At 47.9% G+C, this 26,976-nt stretch overlaps 1 protein-coding gene across 4 annotated transcripts in view; it reads right to left on the bottom strand.

Moving 5' to 3' along the window:
• Positions 1–26,976, bottom strand: part of LOC146334076 (scaffold attachment factor B1-like) — a 57,115-nt gene that overhangs the window by 27,678 nt on the left and 2,461 nt on the right. For 3 of the 4 annotated variants that reach the window (XM_084825052.1, XM_084825049.1, XM_084825051.1), the window contains exons 2-8: positions 10,170–10,257; positions 8,550–8,614; positions 8,252–8,449; positions 7,548–7,610; positions 3,109–3,136; positions 1,678–2,194; positions 1,185–1,231 (exon numbers count right to left, since the gene is read on the bottom strand). In XM_084825052.1, the coding sequence (XP_084681178.1) occupies positions 1,185–1,231; positions 1,678–2,194; positions 3,109–3,136; positions 7,548–7,610; positions 8,252–8,449; positions 8,550–8,614; positions 10,170–10,257 (1,006 nt within the window). Of the gene's footprint in view, positions 1–1,184; positions 1,232–1,677; positions 2,195–3,108; positions 3,137–7,547; positions 7,611–8,251; positions 8,450–8,549; positions 8,615–10,169; positions 10,258–26,976 lie in introns of those variants that run through there. The other variant, XM_084825053.1, reaches the window with a different exon arrangement.

The raw sequence follows: 26,976 nt of genomic DNA, 5'->3' as shown, positions 1-26,976 counted from the left end.
AAACTGCCAAGTACAGTGCACCTGCTCTTACAGAAAAAAGCCTGGAGAAACAGGGGGGGGGGAGTGTGTGTGTGTGTGTGTGTGTGTGTGTGTGTGTGTGTGTATATATATATATACACACACATACACATACACACACACATGATATGCTCTGAAAATTACCAGGGGGGATCCAACATTGCAATTAGTGCTTTTTAAAATAATGGTAGGGCCCAATCCACAACACTACATGGTGGAGTTGCACACCTGGTCCCCTTGAAGCTGGGTAAGAGACTGCAGGCCTTGCTGATATTCTTCTTCCAATGATACTGCAAGTCCAAACAAGGACTACTGCAGCCAGGCCCTGTGGCTTACGGCCAGGCCCTGTTGGAATTCCTGCTCCTGGCTCAAGAAGACAGACAAGTGAATTATAGTGAGGGAGGCAGAAGACTCCATCCTCCTGTCAGGATTCCAACTGGAATGAAGTCAGCTGTCTGAGGGAAGACTATGTGGCAAGGTAGTCCTGCCTTTCCTGGCCTGGGCATTATTTGATCCATTCCTGAATTTGGTATATGTGTGTGTGGGGTGGTGGTGGGGTGGGGGACACCTGGAATCTATGTAGATTCCTCTTTCCAAGACACCCAGAAGCCAGGTAAATAATCAGGTGTTAAGGCAAGGGAGTCTATTCCTTTGTTCGAAGGAGGAAGACACACAGATGAAAGCCTGTCCCTGCAGAGACTACATATAACTTCACTGAAAAGTATTTGTAAGCTACCTGTCACTTTGAGAACTATTTATTTATTACACTTTTATATTGCCCAATAGCCGAAGCTCATAACTAAAGCGTTCCATAATGCACTAGCAGGCAAGACATATTGTGCCAAATACTGGAGTAGTTCTTTGAAATCTGGCCATAAGACTACATTTGGGTTTCCTGATGGCTTTTGGCAGATTAAATCTTTATCATCTGGGTATGGGGAACTGGAGACCACATACCTTCCTGATTTAAAACACTGTAGATCTACAGGCACTCCTGCTACTGGAAGGAGCCCAGCTAAACATCTCATTTTCTCTTCCTATCAGCCACTTTTGCTGTCAGGCAGAAGGGCAGGATATAAATGTTTTACATAAATACACAATAAATGTCATCAAGGGAGGGTCATGATCCTGTATAAGCACATGTATGACTATTTTAAAATATATACCTTTCTCCCCTTTTGAAGCCAATTTTTCATCTCTGGTCTCCACAGAACTAAGGGCAGAAAAGAGAAAAAGAAAAAGGAATCAGGAAAGAAAAGGCAAATTGATATTAAACATACAAAATAGACTAAAATCCAATACCTACCACTTAAGTCGCAAAATAATACATAAGGAAAGCCAATAATAAGAACATCTTATTAAGATAAGCAATAAGTATGGGGCCCACCTTAAAGACAGAACATTTTGCAGATAACTAAAAAGGTAAAGATTTAAGAAAAACAACCCATAAAGTTTGCAAAAAAGAAATCAAACCATACTGGGGGGTTTTAAAATGTACAAGGAGGGAAAAACAACTTAGAAAATGGCTTTTAGAGTAAGGTAACAATTTCAGCAGCCTTCCAGGCCAATTTGAAGAAATACACTGACCGATCTGTTAGAGACCAATAAGATTTTTTTTTTTTAAGACAGCATCTGGTCTAAAACGGAGAAAAAACAAACCTCGTGTTCTGATCACCACCCTCTTTGGCAGAGGACTCTTCAGTGGCGGAGGACTCTTCCCCACAATTAGCCTTCGCTTCCATCTTCTCGGCATCTTGGCTAACCACTTGGGGACCTGTGTCCGTCTCCGCAGTTTCCTCACTACTGGCTTCCAGAGCCTGGGCTGCTCTGCTACTCTCACCTCCTCCACCACCACTCCTGTTCTCTACCGCTAAGGAGTCAGAGTCCAGTCTGGCTTCCTCAGCTGTCTGTTCGCTCGGCTCCCCTTTCGCTACCACTAAGTGCTTCGCTTCCTCCTCCTCCTCCTCGGTCTTGGCCACAGCCTGGCCTGACTGGCTCTCCGTATCTAACAGGTCTTCATCCGGCCGAGCGTCGGCGGCAAGCACATCTTCCTCTTCCACCTTTTTGCCCGGCAACAGGTTATTCGCTTCCTGCACCTGCTCCGCTTCAGAATCATCTTCTTTAAGGGGCTCAGATTTACAAGTGTCACCCAAAATGTCGAGCATTTTCTCATTTTCTATGGATTTAACAGGAATAGAATGGCACAAGGTTTAATCACCAGGGAAACACAGCAAAGACAAGTGCGGAACGGGCATGGATGCCAGGCTAACACCGAGAGAATGGCTAACGCTACACAGAGATTGGAAAACCCTCAGGTGTATCACATTCAAATGCCTAAAACTAACTAGACATGGTTTACTATATCAAGATCAAAAGTTATGAAGGGAAAAATGACCCTATTACTTTAATGAAAACCTTCTGGCTTGTTCTTGACAGGTCTTCAAGAGGTTCATTCTTCCAAATTCCAAGAGGCTTACATGGAATGAATCAAAGAACACAAAATTCCATTTCGAACTCTGAATTTCATTTTCACTTTTGTTTTTGTTTAAAGCAAGGCAGTCCAGCATGAAAACTGAAATATCTTCTGATGGCGTGTGAACATGTGAAAGTCCAAGAAAGTAAATAGTATTTTATGGAATTTCCACGTAGAACCACGTCTTCCTTCTTCTGTTATGCCGTAACTCACTTAAAACTTTGCATTTCCCTACGATAACTGTTAAGCTGGCTTAACTACCCTACCTGATCATGCAATCATATCTTACAATATGTTCTATGCCATATTTGTATGGGTAGAAGTCTTTTGCTTTCAAACATGACATTAACATTTTTTCTAGTGCACTTGCAAAGCTAAATAGAAGGTTTTATTTAAAAACTTGCCAGGTCTAGAAAAAGCACTTGCTAAGTGACATCATAGAATCATAGAATAGTAGGGTTGGAAGGGGCCTACAAGGCCATCGAGTCCAACCCCCATCATTCTGAAATGATGTGGACTGACCACTACACATTTAAGTAAGATGTTTAGTAAGTTTAAGTCCTGTATCTTGCCCTCCACCAAGAAAAATTAGCTAGAAGAAATTAATTGAAAAGTACCTGGCTCTGAATTTTGCTCCTCCAAGTCCTGTAGCAAAAAAAGAAAAAAAAAAGGGGTGGGGAGAAAGTTTAAATGGAGCAGAAGTAAATCTGAAGTAGTTAATACTATATTGATAGTGCAATCTTATGCATGTCTACTTAGAGGTCCCATAGAGTTCAATGTGACTTACATCCAGGTCAAGTTGTTATTTATACAGCGTCACCAATGCGTATGGAGTTTTACAGCATACGAGATGATAGGTCCCTGCTCTGAGGAGCTTATAATTTGAAATTCGACATAGGAAAAGCAAAAGAGGAAGGGGAGAAAAGTGGAGGAAGGGGTAAACAGGGGAAGAATATGCAATTTTTTCAGGCTTACAGTAGGCCATTGTCAGGGGTGTTTCTGAGCGCAGGGAGTGGGATAGCAGTTCAGATTCTGAAGAACTGCCAGACATGGGGGAGGTGTTTTTCCAGGCTAGTCCAGACATGACTGGGCCAGCTTCTCAGGTTACAAACACCCAGCTGGCTGAGGATGAGGGTTCATCTTCACACACACCCTGTGAGACAGTGAACAGGAGGAGGCCAGGTTTGGGGAGTAGATGCCAGGCGCAGGCACAGAGCAAGGAGAGAGAAGGCAGGGGCAGAACTTAGACGCTCTACCCATTTGGCCTTGTGTGAGAAGCTGTGCTCAGAAGCCTCACGAGAGGGGGACCTCCCCCGCTTAAGTTACGCTAGGGAGACCGCCTCCCTCTTCAAACGGCAGGCAACTCTTCCTTTTGAATTCCCCTGAAGGCATTCCTTTGTAGAATGAGAGTCACTGAGAATTTGCATCTGTAGGACCCTGTGAAGTAATGGATTAAAAGCTGTAGACTGAAGCCTCTCTTCTGTGTATGCTTCGGCGTTTGAAGTTAAGTGGGGGCTAAAGGAATCCTGCATATTAGGGAGTTGTGCCAAAGGATGTGTATAGGATTGCAGCCTAAAACTATTGTTATTCCAAAAAGAAAGCAAATTCAGCACCAAGGGCTGTCAGATCAAGACTAGAACCAGTTGGAGTTGGAGACACTGCACTACAGTGGTTCCACTCCTACTTGGATGGCCGATTCCAGAAGGTGGTGCTGGGGGATTATTGCTCTGTGCCATGGCAATTGTGCCATGGGGTTCCACAGGGCTCTATTCTATCCCCCATGCTGTTTAACATCTACATGAAACCGCTGGGGGAGGTTATCCGGAGGTGTGGGCTGAGGTGCCATCAATATGCGGATGACACCCAGCTCTACCTCTCTTTCTCATCAAAACCAGGTGAGGCAGTGGCTGTTCTGAACCAGTGCCTGGGCACGGTAATGGACTGGATGAGGGCTAATAAACTGAAACTCAATCCAGACAAGACGGAGGTACTGTTAGTGGGTGGTTCGTCTGCCCGGCTAGGTGATATTCAACCTGTTCTGGAGGGGGTTGCACTCCCCCTAAAGGATCAGGTTCGTAGTTTCGGGGTGCTCTTGGATCCAGAACTGTCACTTGAGGCACAGGTGAACTCAGTGGCACGGAGCACTTTTTAGCAGCTTAGGCTGGTATACCAACTACGCCCTTATCTGGACAGAGATAGCCTAGCTACAGTTATCCATGCTCTGATAACTTCTCGTCTGGATTACTGCAATGCGTTATACGTGGGGCTGCCTTTGAAAACGGTCCGGAAACTTCAGCTGGTCCAAAATAGGGCAGCAAGACTGTTAACAGGGACTGGCCTGCGAGCTCATATTACGCCAGTACTTTTCCAGCTGCACTGGCTGCCAGTCCATTTCCGGGCCCGATTCAAAGTTCTGGTGTTAACATTCAAAGCCCTTAACGGCTTGGGGCCAGGTTACCTGAAGGATGGCCTCCTCCCATATGTGCCTGCCCGGACCTTAAGATCATCATCAGCGGCCCTTCTCCGTGAGCCCCTGCCAAAGGAAGTGAGGCGGGTGGCTACTAGGAGGAGGGCTTTTTCTGCTGTGGCACCCCGGCTCTGGAATGAGCTCCCTAGTGAGGTTCGCCTGGTGCCTACATTGTATTCCTTTCGGCGCCAGGTGAAGACCTTTTTATTTTCCCAGGCATTTTAGCATTTTAGCTTTCTAGACTTTTAGCTTTGCTGTTTTAAATCTGTATTTTAAACTCCTGCACTGCTGCTAGGTTTTATTGTGGTTGTATTGTTATATTGTGGTTTTAATGTTCTATATATTTTAAATTGTTTTATTGTGTGTTGTTTGGTTTTAGTTTTTGTGAACCACCCAGAGAGCTTCGGCTATTGGGCGGTATAGAAATGAAATGAAATGAAATGAAAGAATGAATAAATAAATAAATAAATAAACAAACAAACAAACCAATGGGTGGAAACTGCAGGGAAGTAGATTTTGAGTGAATATTAGGACTAACGTCCTAGTGGTAAGAGCTATTCAGCAGTGGAATGGCCTGCCGCAGGTGGGCTCTCCTTTGCTGGATGGCCACCTGTTGGAGATGCTTAGTTGCAAAATTCCAGCATGGCACAGCCTGCATTGAGCAGAGGTGGGACTAGATGACCTCAACGCTACCAATTCTATGAAAATAAATTTCACATTCCTAAGAGCCAACACCTAATTTGTAAGTGCCTAGGATTTCACCAGCCCTAGTTATAACTACCCAGAGAGCTATTATCAGGGTTGTGTGGATGTTTCTAGGCCTTATGGATGTGAAGATACTATATATTTTGAAGTGTGGGGGAACTGCTTGCTAAATCTCTAAGATTTCCAGTAATCAATGAGCAAGATTTTGGGGTCCTATAAATATTTTTGTCCCTCTGCATCTTATCATATGCAGAAATTATACCAAAAAAAGGGGGAAGACCAATAATTTTCATAATCCATGCAAAATCCAGGTTCCTCCCAACCACCCCCACTTTTTCTGCAGTGCAGAATGAAATCAGCCTTGCCCACAACCAAACTGATTGCAGAAATACACGTTTCAATCAGAGGGCCCATGTTAAGAGACTTGTGAGAGCAGTTTGCAGTATTTGTTGCAGCAATTAATCGTCGCTGGACCAACTGTGAAGTCACATGACATTTGTGAATGGTCCAAACGGCTGGCGTGAAAGCATCAGCAACAGAATGACGATGTGCACTATCCACTGGAGTGTGTCCATGCTGCTGACTTTTAAGAGGGACAAAGCAGCGTCAATAGCCTATGGGCTGGGCGCTTAGAAAAAGCTACACAGCAGCTACTTACTGGAGCAGCATCCAATCCCCTTGCAACAGAATCTGAACCCCTCCCAGGTATTTATTTATTAAATGTATACCCTGCCGTTCTACTACTAAGAGTGCTCAAGGTGGCCAACAATAAAATACAAGATAAGAAATAAAATTATCATTAAAACGTAACAAATCAAAGACATATCAATAAAATTAAGAAATACACAGCACCCAACAGCTAAAACCTACTTCAGCAAAGCTCAAGCTCAAAAACTCAAGGTCAAAAGCCAGAAGTGTGAATAAAAACATATTTGCCTGCTGCTGGGAAGAAGTCAAAGATGGAGCGAGCCATCCTGGCCTCCCCTGGCAGGAAGTTCCAGGGTCTCCTGGGAGCAGCCACTGAGAAGACCCCCCTTTTGCATTCCCACCAAATGTGCCTCCAATGGTTGTGGGACAGACAAGAGGGCCTACAGGCCCAGCAGCCAACATTTCCAGTATGGTGAACAATTTGAGAAGAGAGCTACTCAAACTCTGAAATGGGTGGGTGGGTAGGTTAGGGTTTTTGGTTTCTTTTCTTTTTTTTAAGCTGGAACAGCTTGTGCCAAGAATGCCATAGTGATATGCAACTGAAGGCCCAGCGAAAGCAAAACAACCCTCCTTAGAGGCCAACTTTAAGCTGTGAAGCAGATTATGCACTTCAGTTACCCTCTACACACAAGCAAAGGCGCCGGGAAACTGAAGTGAGCACCTGAGGTGCCCAACAAAACTGCTGTTCATACTGGGAGAGAGTGAGTTAAGAAACCTTTTCCCTTGGCTCGCCTGGGTGTCAGTCAGCCATGTTGAAAACAACAAATTGTTAAAAACAATGAACTGTTGGCTCTAGAAGAGGAACGGGCAGATGGGAGATTGGGTCATTCTCTAGGTGATTTGCAGTAGATTGGCAAGGGTTTCTGACTCCCAGTTGTTTAACAGCAACAATCTTTTCCACCTAAATTACTGTACTGAAATGAAGAGAGCTTCAGGTGACTAGCAGTGGCCTTCTGTGTGAAAGGGCTATGAGCCAAGTTCAGTTCTGGTATTGAAAACAAACTCCTAGGTTCAGCACGTGCCCTGTTATTTAATTCTAAGAATACACCTTTGACACCTGGCTCTGGCTGGTGGATTTTAGGATTCTAGCACAAAACAATCCCACACAAGCCCAACATCTGCCCACCCCTACTCTAGGGTAAGAAACAAGCCCATGAGAGGAGACCTCCATGTTACCTTTGCTACAGCTAAATCAGGTGAAGCAGCATCTAGCTGGTCATGAATTTCTTCACCATTCCCCTAAGAAAATTAAATAGAAAAAATACACATTCATTGCAGAAAGTTGTTAACTTTATTTTCCCTTGAGTAAAAAGAATAACCATGGCTAAAATGTGAACACCTGACGCCATAGGACTCTAACTGCTGAGATGTTCATCAAATCAGCAAGCCACTGAAGCAACCAGTGGTTTTAATGTTCTATATATTTTAAATTGTTTTATTGTGTGTTGTTTGGTTTTAATTTTTGTGAACCGCCCAGAGAGCTTCGGCTATTGGGCGGTATAGAAATGAAATAAATAAATAAATAAACCACATTATATTCTATAGAAAAAGTTAACAATTGCCTGCTACCAGCCAGCTTTCTCCAACAATGGCTTAGTCTGTGTGAAGTCAGGGGATGTTCATGAACATTCCAACATCTGAGGCGAAAGTTCCAGGGATAGAATGCTGACATACAGGCACTGGAGAGTGAAAGGAAGAGTGTGCGGCTGGCAGATAGAAAGGGTATATATGCAATCTGGGCCAGGAAACCCCAAAGGAAGAATTATGATCATGTACAGGTGCAGGGGGCTTTCACGTACTGGTTTTAACTGGCCAGCCCAAATATTTGGTCTCACATGTCATAATTAGAAGTTGTAGAAAAGATGCCACCAATTACCTACCTCACTTTCCATCAGCTGCTCTGGAAGCTCTTTCATTACTGCATCAATATTGTCTTTGTCAGAGTCAAGAATGTTCTCAGAACTGTAGTCATCTCCACAGTTGATGGCACTGGTGTTATCTATTTCAGCTTCATCTAAAATACTAATATCCATCATGTCAATATCCTGCAAGTTATCTGAACTTGCCTCAATATCCTCCTGTAATAGGGATGGGGTGGACGAGAACAGACCATTGTTGCTGTGGCTTGTAACAGGTCTTTAAAAGCAACACTAAATCATGCATTCCCTTCTCCCATACCTGTCCATCTCTTGAGTTCTCCTCCAACCCATTGTCATCGCCACCTTCTTCCTCAGGTTTACGCCCTAAAAAAGAGTTAATAGATTCAAGATTGACAGATGGCTTGCCTCATATATTTCTTTTTCCACTTAGGCCTTGCTTGAAGAATATTTTACATTAAGGCAATGTTCTAAGGTTTAAACACAGGGATGGCCACTGGCAGCCTTAGGGAGCAATCCTATGTGGAGAGGCAGCCGTCTCTGAACTCAGAGGCGACTGCCTATCCAATGCAGGGTTGGAGGAGCACAGAGGGGATCATCTCCTCCGCACTAAGGCCGCCCTGCATTCGTGGCTAGATGGCCGATTTCAGCTGTCTAGCTGAGGGATATTGGTGCACAGGGTGGGGAGGCCGGATGATGCATAGGAAGCGTTGCACTGGCACTTACACACTCTTCGCCACTCCCTGCTCCTGGGAATACCCCCTTTTGCCCCGCTCTGCGCTGCTTTTCCGAGCGCGGAGCCTGGGGACAATCCGTGCCATCTACGAGGCAGCAGGGGAGGGGGCGGGGAGGTGGTTCTCCGGGAACCGACCTTGGAGCATGGGCTCTGAGGTCGGTTCCCGGAAATCGAACAATCCTATGGCTGTCTAGCTGCTGACTAGCGGCCATAGGATTGTGCCCTTATAAGGTGAAAACAAGGCCAAAAGCACTGTTGCCTTGCCCTTGTGAGCCCTACCAAATTGTAATCACAGTGTGGTAAAAGGCTTGCCTGCAGCTTCAATGATAAGGGTGGGAGGAGCTTCCAAGTGGTAACAAAAAAGAAATACTCCACCCAAATATTCCACTCTTGGGTTCTGTACGTTAGATGTACTTACAAACTATAAATTTGTACACCACAGCTATAGAACACTTATTGCTAGATGGTGCTAACTTTGTTACACTGCCTGTGATAGTAAGAATATTCAGTTTCTGGTTCCTAGACCATTGCTTGGGTAACAGAACAGCCCCAAGAATAAATAAGTTATCAATTTCTAGCTTAAAGCACAGAATGAGAGTTCAAAAATACTTCATGAACAAAACAAAAGTGGTTTCACCTTTAGAAATGCTCGCACTATCTCACCACGGTTTAATTTTTTTTTTTTTAAGAATGCATTTTTGTATGGACACCACCCCACTCCAACCGCCTAAATTGGAATTGTTGGCACGACTGGTCACACCAACTTTGAAGGAGCAAACATGACACGTCATGGATGACCTGATCAAAAGCCATCATGATCATTGCTCCTGCCAACAGTGAAACTCAGGTGGTGAGTGCTAACAAGACTGGAGCCAAAAATGGGGCCACCAAGAAACAAGAGGGAAGACGCGTGCTCTGGTGAATCCTGAGGTTTGCAGAAGTGTTTTCCCTCCTGAGGCCCTAGCCGTATCTACACCCTTGGGAGGAGAAATCCACTATATCTTATGGTCCCTGGGACACTTTCCCTAGGACCATAGGATTGCTCTGTAAGCTAGAAATTTGGTACTAGTTTGAAATATGCACTTACATCTATGTGAAAGTACTGATCTAGAAAGAAAACAGTTGCCCACAATCTAAAAGCAAATTCAATTGGATAGCAAGCCAAGAGTGAGAACCACTTTGTACCTTTCACAGTTCTTTTGGGGGTTCTCTTGCTAGTGATCTCGGAAGCCACCGGAATTTCATCAGGATTCCCTCCTTCCTCCTCAATGGCCTAATTAGGAAGGAACAATTGTGACATTTTGGCACAATCAAGTGTCTTACTTTTTTATACTTCCTGCACACTTGCCCCATAAGGAGGCATAGGTCCAGGAAAGCCAAACTCTTCTGCTCTGCATTTTAGAAAAAAAATAATCCCCCATGTTCATGCTGGAAACCTCCCACCCCACCTCCCTACATTTCACCCCTCTTCTTCCTTTCCCTCTTAATCCTTGCTTATTCCTCCCAGTTAACCACTTTCTATAACCACAGCCTCCCCATTCCCACCATTTAAATTTACTCTGTTCTTCCCCCTCCCCTCACCACAGTATCCCCAATTTCCCCTTCAGCCCATCTTCTCCTCCCTTTAGCTCCCTCCCACATCACTCAATTACCCCATTCCCAAATTTGCTTCCTGTGTGTCTTTCCGTCATCCATCTTCCCTTTTCCTTTCCCCTCCACCCTCATTGTTCCCCACATCACTTTTTGTAGACTATCTTCTTTTAGAGCCATTTAATAATAATTTTGCATGTTTTATTGTATAGTATATTTTTATTATTCTTGTAAACTGCTTTGTGTACCTGGTGATAAAAGGCAGAATATCAAAATGACTACAGAGTTTCATGCTCACTTTGCCCCCATGCCCAACCTTCTGCAGTACCTCCAATTCCTCATAGGTACTCATCCCTCTAACTCTCCCCTTTCCAAACAACTTCCTCCTAGCACGCCCAGTACTTTCACCCTTATCTCCCCTTTACCCTATATCCCTCTCAACCTCATACTAGTCCCTAACCCCGCAGTATACCCTTAATCCCCTCCTCCACAACTTCCCTGCTTCTTTACCATTCACCTCCCCCACTCCCTCGGCACCTCAAATTATTTTCCCCACAGAATCTCTAATCTCCCACTTTTCCTATTCTGCCCACTCACTACTCCTCTTTCATAGAATCATAGAATAGTAGGGTTGGAAGGGGCTTACAAGGCCATTGAGTCCAACACCCTGCTCAATGCAGGAATCCAAGTCAGAGCATCCCTGACAGGTGGCTGTCCAGCCTCGTCTTGAAGGCCTCCAGTGCGGGAGAGCCCACCGCCTCCCCAGGTCATTGGTTCCATTGCCATATTGCTCTAACAGTCAGGAAGTTTTTCCTGATGTTCAGCTGGATTCTGGCTTCCTGTCACTTGAGCCCATTATTCCGTGTCCTGCACTCTGGGATGATCGAGAAGAGATACTGGCCTTCCTCTCTGGGACAACCTTTCAAGTCCTTGAAGAGCGCTATCCTATCTCCCCTCAGTCTTCTCTTCTCAAGGATAAACATGCCCAGTTCTTTCAGTCTCTCTTCATAGGGCTTTGTTTCCAGTCCCCTGATCATCTTCGTTGCCCTCCTCTGAACCCGCTCTACTTTGTCTGTACCCTTCTTATAATGTGGCGTCCAGAACTGGACACAGTACTCCAGATTAGGTCTACCCAGTGCTGAGTAGAGGGGAACTAGTACTTCCTGAGATTTGGAAGCTATGCTTCTATTAATGCAGCCCAAAATGCCATTTGCCTTTTTTGCAGCCACATCACATTGTTGGCTCATATTCAGCTCGTGATCGACAACAATGCCAAGATCCTTCTCGCTTGTGTTGTTGAGCCACGTATCCCCCATCTTGTCACTGTGCATTTGGTTTCTTTTTCCGAGGTGCAGAACTTGGCATTGATCCCTATTAAATGTCATTCTGTTGTTTTCTGCCCAGCACGCCAGTCTATCAAGACCACTTTGAATTTTGTTTTGTCTTCCGAGGTATTAGCTATCCCGCCCAATTGTGTGTCATCTGCAAATCTGATCAGCATTCCCTGCACCTCCACCTCCAAGTAATTAATAAAAATGTGGAAGAGCACTGGGCCCAGGTCTGAGCCCTGCGGTACCCCGCTCGTTCCCTCTCCCCAGTTTGAGAAGGTCCCATTGATAAGCACTCTCTGAGTCCGATTCTGTAGCCAACTGTGGATCCACCGGATCGTTGCTTCATCTAGCCCACTTTGAGCTAGTTTGCTCATCAGGATGTCATGGGGCACTTTGTCGAAAGCTTTGCTGAAGTTGAGGTGTATTATGTCTACAGTATTCCCATGGTCCACAAGGGAGGTTACTTGATCCAAAAATGAGATCAGATTCATCTGGCAGGATTTGTTCTTGACAAATCCATGTTGGCTTCAAGTAATCACTGCATTGTTGAAGAGCACTGGGCCCAGGACTGAGCCCTGCGGTACCCTGCTCGTGACCTCACCCCTGTTTGAGAAGATCCCATTGATAAGCACTCTTTGAGTCCCATTCTGTAGGCAACCATGGATCCACCAGATTTGTCAGGAGCGCCCTAGCTGCCTCTTACAGTTCCCTCCAATAGCCAACTCAAAACACAGATGAAAAGGATTCTTTCCAAGGCTTTATTCCTTTTACAACTTAATGACTCTTTCAGATGCTAATCACCCATGACTAAGCCAGGAACTGCACTGGGGTAGTTAGCAAAGTAGCCTAAGCACCAGCTAAGGCAGTTGGTCCCCATTTGAACAAGAAAGGCGGGAAGTTTCTGAACATATGGGCTATGGAGACGTCCTCCCTCTTACTCTTGGGTCCTCAAAACGCGACTGTTCTTTTAGTGCCAAGCGAGCAGAGCGCCTCCTCTCGGCGCCCTCCATCTGGCGCCGCTCCCTGCATCTGCGCCAAGAGTCCAGCAAGGCCCCATCCCCTGCTCTCTCGCTGCCAGGGCCACTATCTCTCTCAGGAACGCAGGCAGGAGGAATCTCTCACTGCTGCTGTGCCTGTGAGAGATGAGTGAGCTCCTCTCCCACAGGTTGTTGCTCTTCCTCAGAATCAGAACTGCTCTGGGGCTCTATGGGCTCAGTTCCCACCCTGACAGGATCGTTGTTTCACCTAGCCCACTTTGAGCTAATTTGCTAAACAGGATGTCATGGGGCACTTTGTCGAAAGCTTTGCTGAAGTTGAGGTATATTATGTCCACAGCATTCCCATGGTCCACAAGGGAGGTTACCTGATCAAAAACTGAGATCAGGTTCGTCTGGCAGAATTTGTTCTTGACAAATCCATGTTGGCTTCGAGTAATCACGGCATTGTTTTCAAGGTGCTCACAGATGGATTGCTTGATAATCTGCTCCAGAATGTTCCCAGGGATTGCTGTCAGACTGACTGGTCTGTAGTTCCCAGCTTCCTCCTTTTTACCCTTTTGCAAGATAGGGACAACATTAGCCCTCCTCCAGTCATCTGGCACTTCACCCGTCCCCCATGATTTCTCAAAGACAATAGACAGTGGTTCTGAGAGCTCTTCTGCCAGATCCTTTATTACTCTAGGATGCAGTTCATCTGGCCCTGGAGACTTGAACTCATTCAAAGTCATTAGGTGTTCCTTGACCATATGCCTATCGATCTCAAGCTGCAATCCTGCCCCTTCAGCCTGTACTTCGCCTTTGCCAGGGGGCTCATAGACCCTCTTTTGGGAGAAGACTGAGCCAAAGTAGGAATTGAGCACCTCTGCCTTTTCTTTGTCCTCTGTTATCATTTTGCCATCCTTATTTAATAGCCGAACCACCATTTCTGTCCTCTGTCTTTTGCTATGCTCATAGCTGAAGGAAGCCTTTTTGTTGCTTTTCGCCTCCCTTGCTAACCTCAGCTCGTTCTCAGCTTTAGCCTTCCTGACACCATCCGTGCAATTCTGTGCTACCTGCCTGTACTCTTCCTTTGTTGCTTCGCCTTCTTTCCACTTCCTATATGTGTCCTTTGTTGTTTTCAGGTCATCTCTAAGCTTTTCGTGAAGCCACATGGGCTTCTTCTGTTGTCTTCCACCTTTTCTTCTTGTTGGAATTGTTTGTAATTGTGCCTTGAGAATATCCTTTTATAAAAGCTCCCACCCATCTTGGACTCCTTTTCTCATTAGAGTCACTTGCCATGGGACCTGACTGATCATTGTTCTGAGTTTATTAAAGTCAGCTTTCATAAAATCCAGGGTACGCATTTGACTACACTCCGCTTTTGCTTCCATTAGAACCAAGAACTCAAGTATAACATGGTCGCTTTCCCCCAGAGTTCCTGTAGCTGCTACTTTACCAACTAAGTCATCTGTGTTGGTTAGGATCAAGTCTAGGATAGCCGATCCTCTAGTTCCTTCCTCTACTTTCTGTAGGAGGAAGTTATCCGCCACACAAGTCAGGAATTTCCTGGAGGGGCCATGTTTTGCAGAATTTGTCTCCCAACAGATATCGGGGAAATTGAAGTCCCCCATTACTACTACATCATGCTTCCTTAAAACATTGGCTATTTGCGTTTCAAAAGTTTCATCCTCGTCTTCTCCTTGATTGGGTGGCCGGTAGTAGACTCCGACCACCAGGTTCCTTTTATTCTTTGCTGCATTTATTTTGATCCAGATGCTCTCGATGGGGCTACCAAGCTCATCCTCCTGTATTTCTGTGCAGAGATATGTATTTTTCACATACAGTGCAACCCCACCTCCCTTTCTGTTCAAGTTATATCCATTAAATTGCTGTATTCCAGTCATGAGAGTCATCCCACCAAGTCTCAGTTATACCTGTCAAGTCATAATTTCCCTCTTGTATTAAGAGTTCAAGTTCGTTCTGTTTGTTTCCCATACTCTGAGCATTAGTATATAGACATCGAAGACCATGTGCTTCATAGTCTGGCTTTCTTCCTACATGTGTCTGAAGACTATTATTGGGTGCTATTAGAGCTGTTCTCTCCGTTGCGGTGCATGAGCCTTCGTCCATTGTTACCCCCAACATTACATCTCCCTTCCCCGTAGGATTCAGTTTAAAGCCCTCCTGATGAAGTTCTTCATGCTGTGGCCAAACACATTCTTCCCATCCTCTGTGAGGTGTTGTCCCGGGAGACAACATACCTGGTGAGTCTACGGGTCTTTGCGACATACTTGGGTCTCGATCCCACACAGCAAGGGGTCTCCCACTACTACTACTTGTCTCTTCTTGTTGTAGGCCTGGGTTTCATCGCCTCCCTTGACTGACCTTCAGCCTCTTGCTCACTCTCATACAGGGTCCCTGTGATTCTTCCTCTGCAGGCTGCCCTCCAGTCTCATCCTCAAGTACCTGGAATCGGTTCCACAGCTCCACTGCTTCTACTGGTGCAGAGTGGCGTCTAGTTCTTCTTCTCCTGTCACCCTTTTCCAAGGAGTATCCTCTATTGCATTTTTCCTCACCTCAGCATTTCCCACTTCTGCCTCTGCTTGCTGTTGCTCTTCAAGCTTCTGGTCTTCACTTTGCTGCTGTAGTCCCACCATTCTGTCCAAGAACTCTTCATGTTCTCTTATTCCCCGGAGGGTCGACAGTTGCTGCTCCAGTCCTCTTCCTTTCTCTTCCAGCAGCGTGATCAACTTGCACTTGTTGCAGGTGTAGGCCATGTTGTTCTCAGGCAAGAAAACAAACATGGCACACACCTTGCAGGTCACCACCACTGGAGAGTCTTGTCCTTCCATAGCCTCTTTTCCCTTTTTGTGTCTAGCTTCCTGGTTGTTCTAGAGTAGCCTGTGCCTGCTCCTCTACCCACTAAAGGTTAAAAGCAGAGTCCCACTGGTATGGAAGTGTGTGTTACAAGAAAAGTTTTGTTTTTTTTTAAATGTTGGGGGCCTCCCCCTTGACCTCCCCTGGCCAACTCATGTTTGCTCCCCCTGTCCACTCATGCTGTCCACTCACTCTCTGGTCGCTTGCTTACTTCTGTAGTCCCTGGACCAACTAGAGCAGCTTCCTCTGCTCAGCTGGGAGGTGGGAAACAGACTGAAGCTTCCTGCTCACAGCTGCTGGGAGTATTCAGGCCACCCCCTCACCCGCAAATTCAGTTGGAGCTCTCAGGAGCACCTGGTGAGCTCACAGTCACTCAGAAGGAAAAAGGACAGCCCCCTGGGCTTCCTGCAGCCCACTTACCTCTTTGTCTCTGTCTCCTTTGCTTCTGTCTCCTTTCCCTCCATAGCATCCCTTTAGTCCCTCTTTTCCACCCTATCTCCTCCTCCTTTTCCTTCTTCTATCTCCTCAAATCATTCCCTTCAACGTCCCCTCATTTCCCCACACTTTCCCTATTACCTCCACCACTCATTTTCCTTTTCTGCCCTAACTTCACCTGGTTTGAGCTCTCACCTTCCATCCCATCCCTTCGACCACCCCCCTCAACTTTCCCCCCTATAGCAATCCCCCCTCTTCCATCCCAGCCTATAGTCCCTTTAATTCCCCCATACCGAGTCCTTAAGTACTCTGCTCTGCCACCACCTTACTGTCATAATGTAAAAACAGCCATGATGGATAAAACACTGGCCAGATACCTATGGGAAGCCCCAAAGCACGGCACAAGGGCAATAGCCCTCTCCTATGTTTGTGTCAGGGTGGACACTGAGCCCATAGAATCCCAGAGTAGTTCTGATTCTGAGGAAGAGGAGCCGCTCCTGGGAGAGGAGCATGCTCCTCTTTCCCAGGGCCAACAGCTGACAGAGATCCCTCCCACCGGCATTCCTAGCTTAGATTGCAGTCCTGGGAGTGACAGAGCGTGGGAAGCAGACTTGCTGTACGTGCGATGCCGACGCAGGGAGCAGTGCCAAATGGAGGGCACGGAAAGGAGGCGTAGTGCCCGGTTGGGATGCAAACAACACTTGCGCCCAGAGGATCCAAGGGAAAAGGGGAGGGACTCTCCCTAGCCCATAAGTTCAGGGTCTGCCAGTGATCCCTTTCAAACGGGGACCAACTGTTCCAACTTAGGGCATAGGTACTCTGCTGCTCATATCTAGTTACTAACAGTAGAGTTGTAGAGTAGACTGAGAGAGGCCTCCAAGGAGCCCTTGACAGCTTGGTCCCCGTTCCTCTTTTTTTTCCTCTCTCTTCTCCTATTGCCTTATGGAGGGTGCCGGGGACCCGGCGGTGCAAGCTCTGGCGCAAGAGAACCAGATGCTCCGTGATCAGATGGCTCACCTGACGGCTGCCGTGCAGAATCAACAGGCTGCAGTTCAACCCCCTCCACCTCCGATTCCCCCCCACTGCAAGTGCCCGGTGGCTTTGCCAGAGAAGTTTTCTGGTGAAAAAGGACTTTTTCAGATTTTCAGGGGCCAACTGGAGCTGTACATGCGTCTTCAGCCTGAGGATTTCCAGACGGAACAGGTTCGTGTGGGTTTCATCATTAACCTATTGTCAGGCATGGCAGCTAGATGGGCTTCGGGGCTCCTGCTCGCTAATGACCCCCGGCTCGGGACTATCAAGGTTTCATGACAGCGATGGCCCGTTTTTTCGCTGACCCTCTGTGCACGTAGACGGCTTCTCGGGAGCTTCACCGCCTCCGGCAGGGCAAGGACTCAGTTTCCAGCTACGCGACACCCTTTCACTTGCTGATGCAGGATTTACAGTGGAATGATGCCACGCTAGTGGCTCAGTTTTTGGATGGTTTGAACGACGAGATCTTAGATGAGTTGGCACGCACGCCCAGCCCGCCTACTTTGGAGGAGCTCATCCAGATCTGCCTTCAGATAGTCAGCTGGAGGGGCGCCGGCAGACCCGGAGGGCCGCCGGGATTTCCCTCCTCCCATTCTCCCACGTTTCCTGCCCCCTCCCCCACCCCCCGCTCCGGCGCTGGGGGTGGAGGAGACCCCAATGCAGCTGGGAGCTACCCGAGCCTCACTGCCGCCAGAGGAACTTGAGCACCGGAGAGCTGAGCGCCGATGTTTTCTATGTGGAAAGCTGGGGCATTTCGCCAAGACCTGCCGAGTTAAATCCACAGCTCCGCTGCCTCCCCCTCCTCTCCTTCCTCCTCCTCCTCATCCCCAGGCCTGACTAGACTGCCCCCCAAGCTTGTTGGGGGTCTCCAGTGTGGGGGTCAGTTCCCCACCGGGTGGTGCCTTCCCCACCCTCCCATCTGCTGTTGCATGTTCACCTCCGCTCCTCCCAGTGGGGTGGGGTGGAGGCCCTAGCTTTAGTGGACTCGGGGGCTACAACCAGTTTCATGGATGAGACCTTCGCCCTCTTCCACAAGATTCCTACCCTGCCCCTTCCTGCCCCCTTGGCAGTGGAGACCATAGATGGGTGTCCTCTCTCTTCGGGCGTGGTGACCCGTCTTACAGCTCCGCTCACTCTGCGCACCCAGTCCCACGTTGAGCAGATTCAGGTTCACTTAGCCAAGGTTCCCTTATACCCAATCGTGCTGGGTGTTTCCTGGCTCTCTAAGCACAACCCTCAGTTTTCTTGGGGGCTTCAGCAAGTGGAGTCTGCGTCTCCCTACTTCCGGGAGCATTGCTTCACGAAGGAGGCGCCAGTCCCAGCCCAGGCCTTAACCCTTTCCTCCCCCCTCCTTGTCTGCTTCTGGCAGTTCTTCAGATACCGTCACCCTCCCAGAGAAGTATGCAGCTTTTCGGGATGTGTTTGACAAGGAGGAGGCTGACCGGCTTCCCCCGCACCGCCCTTTTGACTGCCATTAACCTCATTCCGGGGGCAACCATCCCCGCTGGCCGGCTGTATTCGATGTCGAAGCTGGAACTTTGAGCTCTGCAGGAGTTTTTGGACACAAACCTCAGACGTGGCTTCATTTGCCCCTCCTCCTCCCCCACCTGCGCTCCTACCTTCTTTGTGGCCAAGAGATCTGGAGAACTCTGCCCGGTGCACGATTTCAGAAATCTAAATTTGGTCTCCATCCCTGACAAGTACCCTCTCCCCCTCATACCGGAGATGCTGGAGCGCCTGGGGCGAGCCAAGATTTTCACAAAGTTGGAGCTGCGTAGTGCATACAATCTGATTCGCATCCGGGAGGGGGATGAGTGGTAGACCTCTTTCGGGAGCCAGTACGGAGCGTATGAATACCTAGTGATGCCGTTTGGCTTGCCTGCGGCCCCCCCCCCCCAACTTTTTCGCATTTTATGAATGCCATCTTCCGGGACTATTTGGACACTTTCCTCATTGTGTATCTCGATGATTTACTTATATTTTCTGAGGACCCCCACGCCCATCAGCACCATGTCTCCGCCATCCTCCAGCGCCTCCGTGACCACCATCTTTATGCCAAGCTGGAGAAATGTGCATTTGACCTAACCTCTTTGGACTTTCTTGGCTACATTATCTCAGCTGACGGTATCAGGATGGATCCTGCAAAGGTCCAGGCTGTCCTCTCCTGGCAGGCTCCATCTACCAAGAACGACTTGCAACGTTTTCTGGGGTTTGCTAATTTCTACAGAAAGTTCCTGCCCAGTTTTGCTCAGCTGACTTCTACTCTCACGGACCTCCTTAAGGGCAGGTAATCTCCTTTTCATTGGACAGCATCTGCCCAACAGGCTTTCGAAGAACTTAAGAAGCTTTTCAATTCTGAGCCGATCCTGTTACATCCCGACCCCAGGAAGCCTTTTGTAGTGCAGACTGATGCTTCTGACTTTGCAGTGGGGTCTGTGCTCTTTCAGCCAGATCGAGAGGGCGGCGGGCTGCAACCCTGCGCCTACCACTCCAGGAAGCTGGCCATGTCTGAGAGGAATTATACCATTTGGGAGAAGTAACTGTTGGCCATCAAGTCCTCTTTGGAGACCTGGCGTCTTCTCCTGGAGGGGGCACAGCACCCAGTCGAAGTTAGAACCAACCATCGCAACCTGGAACATCTTCAGACAGCCCGTGCCTGAAACCAGCGGCAGATTAGGTGGTTGCTTTTTTTTTCTCGGTTCCATTTTAAGATTTGCCATGTGAAGGCCTGTGACAACCTACAAGCGGATGCTCTTTCTCGTAAGCCTGACCTCCAGCCAGGGAGGGAGGAAACCCCCCCTCTGATTCTTCCCCCCACCCAAGGCCTGGCGGCAGCTGCGGTACCTCATTCTTGGGAGGAGCTCCTTCTCTCTGCACAGTCTCAGGATGCTTTTGTTCGCACAAAGGTGGAGGAATTGGGGCTAGCTTCTGCCCCCCCAACTCTACCCCCTTCTCTTTGCGAGGAGGCCTGCTTTACCATTCCGGCTGGGTTTATGTGCCTTCTGGACCCCTCCGCGAGAAGATCCTCCATCAGTGTAGTAAAAATGTAACCTAAAAGCCATTGTATGTGTCTTAAGCAGCACATAGTACTGTAAGAGCTGCGCATGCCTGGAATGAGCAGACAGTAACCCTAAGATAAGGTTGCTAAGCAAACCGCTGGCAACCAATCAAAAGTAACACGCTGGCTGAGGAATGCAAGCTAAGTGATAAAACTGTAGCGCGGAGGTTGCCCAGGGTCGACTCTACTTTGAGCGTGAGCTCCTTTGTCGAACTGTTTGCAAACAATAAAATCGAGTTGGACCCAGCCTGAAGTTGACTCTCCTCTTTGGGGCAAATTGGACTAGCCTCCAGGGGGCGACAATAGCATTTTGTGCAACAAACTGGCGAGCAGTCAGGAGTCCCTTGGACCACCCTGGGGTCAAACGACAGAACCGGCAAAGGTGCCTGTGGGGCGCGCCGGACCGCCTTTGAGGTCTGCCACGGCACCAGAGAACGGGGGTCGGGATACCCAGGAGGTTAAAGGCGTGGACTCCATTGATTGAGTCAACCAGGCTGAACGGGTCTGAAGAGACGGCACTAGGGTGCTGGGCAGAGTAAGTACTTGATTTAGCTTCTGTCTTTCTGTTTGAGTTGCCTTCGGAGCATCGGAGGTTTGTCAGGCTCCGTGTATGGTTTCAAATAGAGGTAGGCACAATGGGGGCGGGCAGCTCCCGTTTAGAAAGCTCTGCCACTCCCTTGGGATGCATGCTAAAGAACTTTAGCAAAGTCAAGCGCCTGAGGTTTGTCAGACTCCGTGTACTAAGATGTCGAAAGGCAAGCTGGTTACACTCTGTCAATTGGAATGGCCAGCATTTGGAATTAGTTGGCCAGACATAGGATCCTTTGGTGTAAATCTTGTAAATGCTGTATATAAAAATGTGGTGAATAGTGGGCAATGGGATCAATTCGCCTATATTGATGGTTGGTTGAATTGGTGCGGAAAGAATCCCCCTTAGTTACAGAAGTGTAAATGTGTAAATGTGTTACTGGCAAAGGACCACAGGGGCAAGAGACCCCGGGTGGTGTCTGAATCAAGTAGTAAGGGATAAATTTGCCTCAGGGAAAGTGAGGTTATCGGCGTTTGGATGAGTGCCAACCAAAATCCACTGAAGGCGAGAAAAGGTTGAATATAAAGTTCAATATTGTAAAGTCATGATGGTATGCTCCGAGGTGAAGCCCAAAGCCCCTGTTCTCCCTGATTCAAGCCCCACAGAAGGAGCTTGAAGACTGGGAGACCCTGCCCAAGGTGCCCTGAGCTCCCCCCGGTCTGATTCGGTCTGTTAGGTTGGGAGGAGAGGTTGTTGGGGGAGGGAGGGGGCCCTCCAGAGACAGTTTGTCTGCCACCGCATCCAAGTTTGTTAGAAGAAGCAAAAGCAGTTGAAAAACGTTGCAACTTCTGAAGAAAGAGATTTGTTTGACGTCTTAAAGACTGTGGCAAAATCAAGAAACAAAGACAGAGCAAGTTCTTAAAATATCAGGGTCTGTGTGAGCTTATCTCTGTCAGCCTGCTCAGAGCAGAGCCAAGGGGGACTTGCCTAACCCCCCTTCGCCGTGGCTGGTTTAGCCTTAGCAAGAAGAGAGGCTGGAAGGTGTCTGTGAGGACCTGACAAAAGAGTGAGATTTGCAAAAAAACAAGAAAAGCATCACAGCTGGAAAGCTGAGCAGCACTGCTCTGTTCTTACCTGTGGAGGAATCTAGAAGAGGTGTAAGGTTACACCTTCCCCATTCGAACTGATGAAGAGACACAGAGCTTTTGTTAAAAAACATCCCTTCTTTATGGCCCAAAGCCTTCTTTGTTAGAGGCACTCTGCACATGGACTGGAACTTTAGACAGTTAAAGACTTGCCATAAAAAGGGGTGAAGCCCCCGTATGAAGCTTTAACAAAAATATTACCCACTAGAAGTGGACAATTAAAATAAAAAAAGGCTTTTCTTAAATTGAAGCAAGCCTTAATATCACCGCCTGCTTTAGCCTTATCAGACCCCAGATCATGAAGTTTTTAGAGCTATGGTGCACATGAGAGCACATAAAAAAGTGCCATTCCTGGAAAAAGGAAAAGGCAATGCTGGCAGCCACCATGGGCGGAGATATAAACAGCAGCTTGAGAGCACAGAAGTGACCAGAGGGGGGGGGCAAAAAAGAAAAGGGCCGACCGGGGCTCAATAAATGTGCGTATTGCCGAGAGAAGAGACATTGGAAGAAAGATTGTCCAGAGCTGAAAGAAAAGAGAAAAGAGACTCACCCTGAAGGCTGCCAAATGCTGGCAGGGTCCTCCAGTGGGGGGGAGTCTAGCTGAAGGGCCACCACCCTACGAACAAACGCTCGGGAGAATCCCAAGGTAAAAGTAAGGGTTGGTGGCGAGGATGTAAAGCCCTAGTAGATACTGGAGCCACATTTTCTATGATCCCTGTGAAGCCCCCTGGCAAGAGAAAGTGGAAAGCATGTAACTATAAAAGAAATTAAAGGGAAAAAAAAAAAAACTAAATTGCCCGTGTGTAAGCCCCTCCTCATGAAGACTGGAAATAACATACTGGAACATGCCTTTGTAGTTTCATCTGCATACCTGGTTGCCCTCTTGGGGCAGGACTTGTTAACAAAACTGCAAGCTAAAATCTTCTTCAGTGATAATCAAATTGTAGTACAGCTGCCAGCAATGCAGGGCTCAAATTATCGAATGGCCCTTCAAGCAATCAAGATTGTGTCAGAGGCCAAAGGGACTGAGATTTTAGAGAATGTTAATCCATGTGTGTGGGCAGACAGAACCCCTGCCCGACCAAATGCATAACACAAATTAAAATCTTCTTTAAAAAGGGAGAGCCCTGTGTGCGTAAGGCAGTATCCTCTGAAAAAAGCCACCTGTGCAGGCTTGAAGCCGCTCATTGAGAAGTTCAAAAATTATGGTTAGTTAATAAAGGGATCATCCCCCTTTAACACCCCGATTTTGAGTGCGCCCGAGGCAGATAGCACCTCCTTCAGGTTAGACCAAGACCTGAGAACAGTGGCTGACTGCCCTTTGTGCCTCAAAAACGATTCAAAGATGTTTGAGCCCCCAGCTCAAATGAGAAGTCGCCCATGCGCTTACTATCCTTTTCAGAGATTTCAAATTGACTTTTCAGAGTTGCCCCAGACTCATGGCTATCGGTACCTGCTAGTAATGATAAAAGCAATTGACTGCACTGCTCAGACAGTAGCCAAGATCCTGTTAAAAAGTAATCCCTAAGCTCTTGTTACCTAAAGAGAGTGAATCAAATCAGGGGCCCCATTTTGTTGGACAAGTGACGCAAGCAGTGGCCCAGGCATAACAAACTAACTAGAAGCTACACCCCCCTTGGAAACCTCAATCTACAAGTCAAGTTGAGAAGATGAACCGCACCTTAAAGACAATGCTCATTAAAATTTGTTTAAAGATTAAGTTGAAAGGCCACAGGCCTTGCCAATCACCTTGACCTGAGTATGGTGCGCCCCCAAGGGAAGTATTAAATTGACACCTTTTAAACGTTCCATAAGCGCCCACCTCGGATATTACCTATGGCTAATAGCTTAAATGTGAATTTAAAAGTAAGTTTTAAGATTCAAGGTTATGTTACTGCTTTGCAGTCTGTTTTGTTTTCACAGGTTTGCGACACCGCACCAATCCTGGCCTTTAGATGCTCCAGTGCATAATCTCAATCCCAGCGATTGGGTGCTAATCCAGTCCTAGAAAGATGAACCACCTACCAAGAAGCAGAAGGGTCTGTTTCAGATCCTACTTACCACTCCCATTGCTATGAAAGTCGCCAAAGAAAAGAAGTGGATTCATCACACTGAATAAAGGCATCACCCGCACCAGAGAGGGTCACACCGGAAGCTGACCCACCTGAAGGTCACCGTTGGAATAATGAACCCCTGAAAGGACTCAAGTAGCTCTACAGAAAGAGGGTGCTCTCGTTTCAAGGGTTCCTGATGAACGGAACAAAACTGAGTTCCAAAAGTTAAAAAAAAAAGTGTTTTTGTTGTCAACATTCTAGTAGCTAGAACAAAGGCATCCCAGGCCTCACTTGCTGTTTAGAGAAAACCATCAATGCCACAGCAATAATAGTTTGTGCCTTTAAGTGCATAGTCCACCGTGGGACCAAAGAGAGTATAAATTTGAGAAAAGCCTTTTGAGGGGGGAATTGTAGTAAAAATGTAACCTAAAAGCCATTGTATGTGTCTTAAGCAGCACGTAGTACTGTAAGAGCTGCACATGCCTGGAATGAGCAGACAGTAACCCTAAGATAAGGTTGCTAAGCAAACTGCTGGCAACCAATCAAAAGTAACACGCTGGCTGAGGAATGCAAGCTAAGTGATAAAACTGTAGCGCGGAGGTTGCCCAGGGTCGACTCTGCTTTGAGCATGAGCTCCTTTGTCGAACTGTTTGCAAACAATAAAATCGAGTTGGACCCAGCCTGAAGTTGACTCTCCTCTTTGGGGCAAATTGGACTAGCCTCCAGGGGGCAAAACTAGCATTTTGTGCAACATCAGTGCCACGACTCCCCCACAGCTGGGCATTTTGGCGTCACCAAGACCCTGCATGGAGTGATGCGGGATTTTTGGTGGCCTCGTGTGTGTCAGGACGTCAAGTCCTATGTCGCCTCCTGCCCAACCTGCCAGCGGGCGAAGGCCCCCTCAGGCAAGCCCACAGGCTTGCTTCACCCCCTGCCTACCCCCTGGTTGGAAAGTTTCCAACCTTGGAAACTGCTCTCCCTTGACTTCATCACTGACTTGCCTCCCTCACACGGTAAGACCACCATTCTGGTGGTGGTGGATTTGTTTTCTAAGATGGCCCATTTCATCCCCTGCTCTGGGTTGCCCACAGCCAGGGAGACGGCAGAGCTGTTCTTGGCGCATGTTTTCCGTCTCCACGGATGGCCCGAGGGTCTCATTTCCGATAGGGGGCCCCAATTCATTGACCATTTCTGGAGGGAGCTACTTGGGCTTCTCCATGTGACGCTCCGTCTTTCCTCCGTCCACCATCCACAGACGGACGGTCAGACCGAGCACACCAATGCGACTCTGGAGCAATATCTGCGCTGTTATGTCAATTACGAGCAAGATGACTGGGTTTCCTTGCTGCCTCTCGCGGAATTTGCTTATAACAATGCCTGCCATGCTTCCACCCGCCAAACTCCATTTTTTGCCAATTTTGGTTACCACCCCAAGGCTTTCCCATCCACCCTAGCTCCCTCTTCAGTGCCAGCGGCCCAGGACTTTTTAGAGGAGTTGCGAGCAGTACAACAGCTCTTACGGGACTCCCTTGAGCAAGCCAAGACAGCCTACAAGGCCTCTGCAGACCGGCGGCGCCAGCTGGGTCCGTCTCTGCAACTGGGGGACTGGGTTTGGTTGTCCACCCAATACCTCCCCTCTCACTCGCCCGCAAGGAAGCTTGTGCCTCACCGCACGGGGCCTTTCCAGATTACAACCCAGATTAACCCTGTTGCTTTTCGCCTGGCTCTCCCCCCCTCCATGAAGATCCATCCTGGTTTTCATCGGTCCTTGCTGTCCCCCCTGGTTTCTGGCGACCCTCATTGCTCGGCCAGCTCCCCCCCCGCCACCAGTGCTGGTGGAGGGGGAGGAGGAGTTTGAGGTCGCGGAGATTCTGGACTCCCGCCTTTCTCGTGGCCGCTTGCAATATCTGGTGGACTGGAAGGGGTACGGGCCTGATGAGCGATCCTGGGAACCCGCGGAAAATGTGCATGCTCCGTTGCTGCTGAGGCGCTTCCACCAGCTGTACCCCCACAAACCCGGGGCCCCAGGGGAGGAGCACGAGGGGGGGCCTCATGGGAGCGGGGATGATGTCAGGGTGGACACTGAGCCCATAGAATCCCAGAGTAGTTCTGATTCTGAGGGAGAGGAGCACACTCATCTTTCCTCCCACCGGCATTCCTAGCTTAGATAGCAGTCCTGGGAGTGACAGAGCGCGGGAAGCAGACTTGCTGGATGCACGACGCCAACGCAGGGAGCGGCACCAAATGGAGGGCGCAGAAAGGAGGCGTAGTGCCCGGCTGGTGCGCAAACAATGGTTGCGCCCAGAGGATCCAAGAGAAAAGGGGAGGGACTCTCCCTAGCCCACAAGTTCAGGGTCTGCCAGTGATTCCCTTTCAAACGGGGACCAACTGTTCCAACTTAGGGCATAGGTACTCTGCTGCTCAGATCTAGTTGCTAACAGTAGAGTTGTTAAGTTGTAAAAGAGGAATAAAGCTTTGAAAAGAATCCCTTTGTCTGTGTCTGGACTTGGCTCCTGGATTAGACTGAGAGGGGCCTCCAAGGAGGCCTTGACAGTTTGCTCCCCAGCAGCTGGTGTTCAGAGGCAGCCTGCCTCTGATCCTGAAGGTAGCATATGGCCATGATGACTAGTAATCTTTGATAGCCTTATTCTTCATGAACATGACCAATCTTCTTCTAAAGCCGTCAAGGTGATTTTATTTTTATGTATCGTATTTTTAGCTGCCTTTCAAGACAGCTTACAATGCAAATTAGTAAAACTCAATATAAAGTCATATAAGCACCTTAAAAGAAAAGCTTGTTGCCACCACCCTATCTTGTGGCAGCAAATTCCATAAGCAAAGTGTGCACTGTGAGAGAAAGTCCTTCCTCTTGTCTGTCCTGGATCTCCCACCATTCAGCGTCATTGGATGACCTTGGGTCTTACCACTGGGGGGGGGGCTTCTCCTTATCCACTTCCTCCTCTC

The sequence above is a fragment of the Heloderma suspectum genome, chromosome W (genome assembly GCF_057233095.1).
Source record: "Heloderma suspectum isolate Gila_16-S chromosome W, 16-S_ref, whole genome shotgun sequence".
NCBI lineage: Eukaryota > Metazoa > Chordata > Lepidosauria > Squamata > Helodermatidae > Heloderma > Heloderma suspectum.
This window is presented reverse-complemented; position numbering and strand designations above follow the sequence as displayed.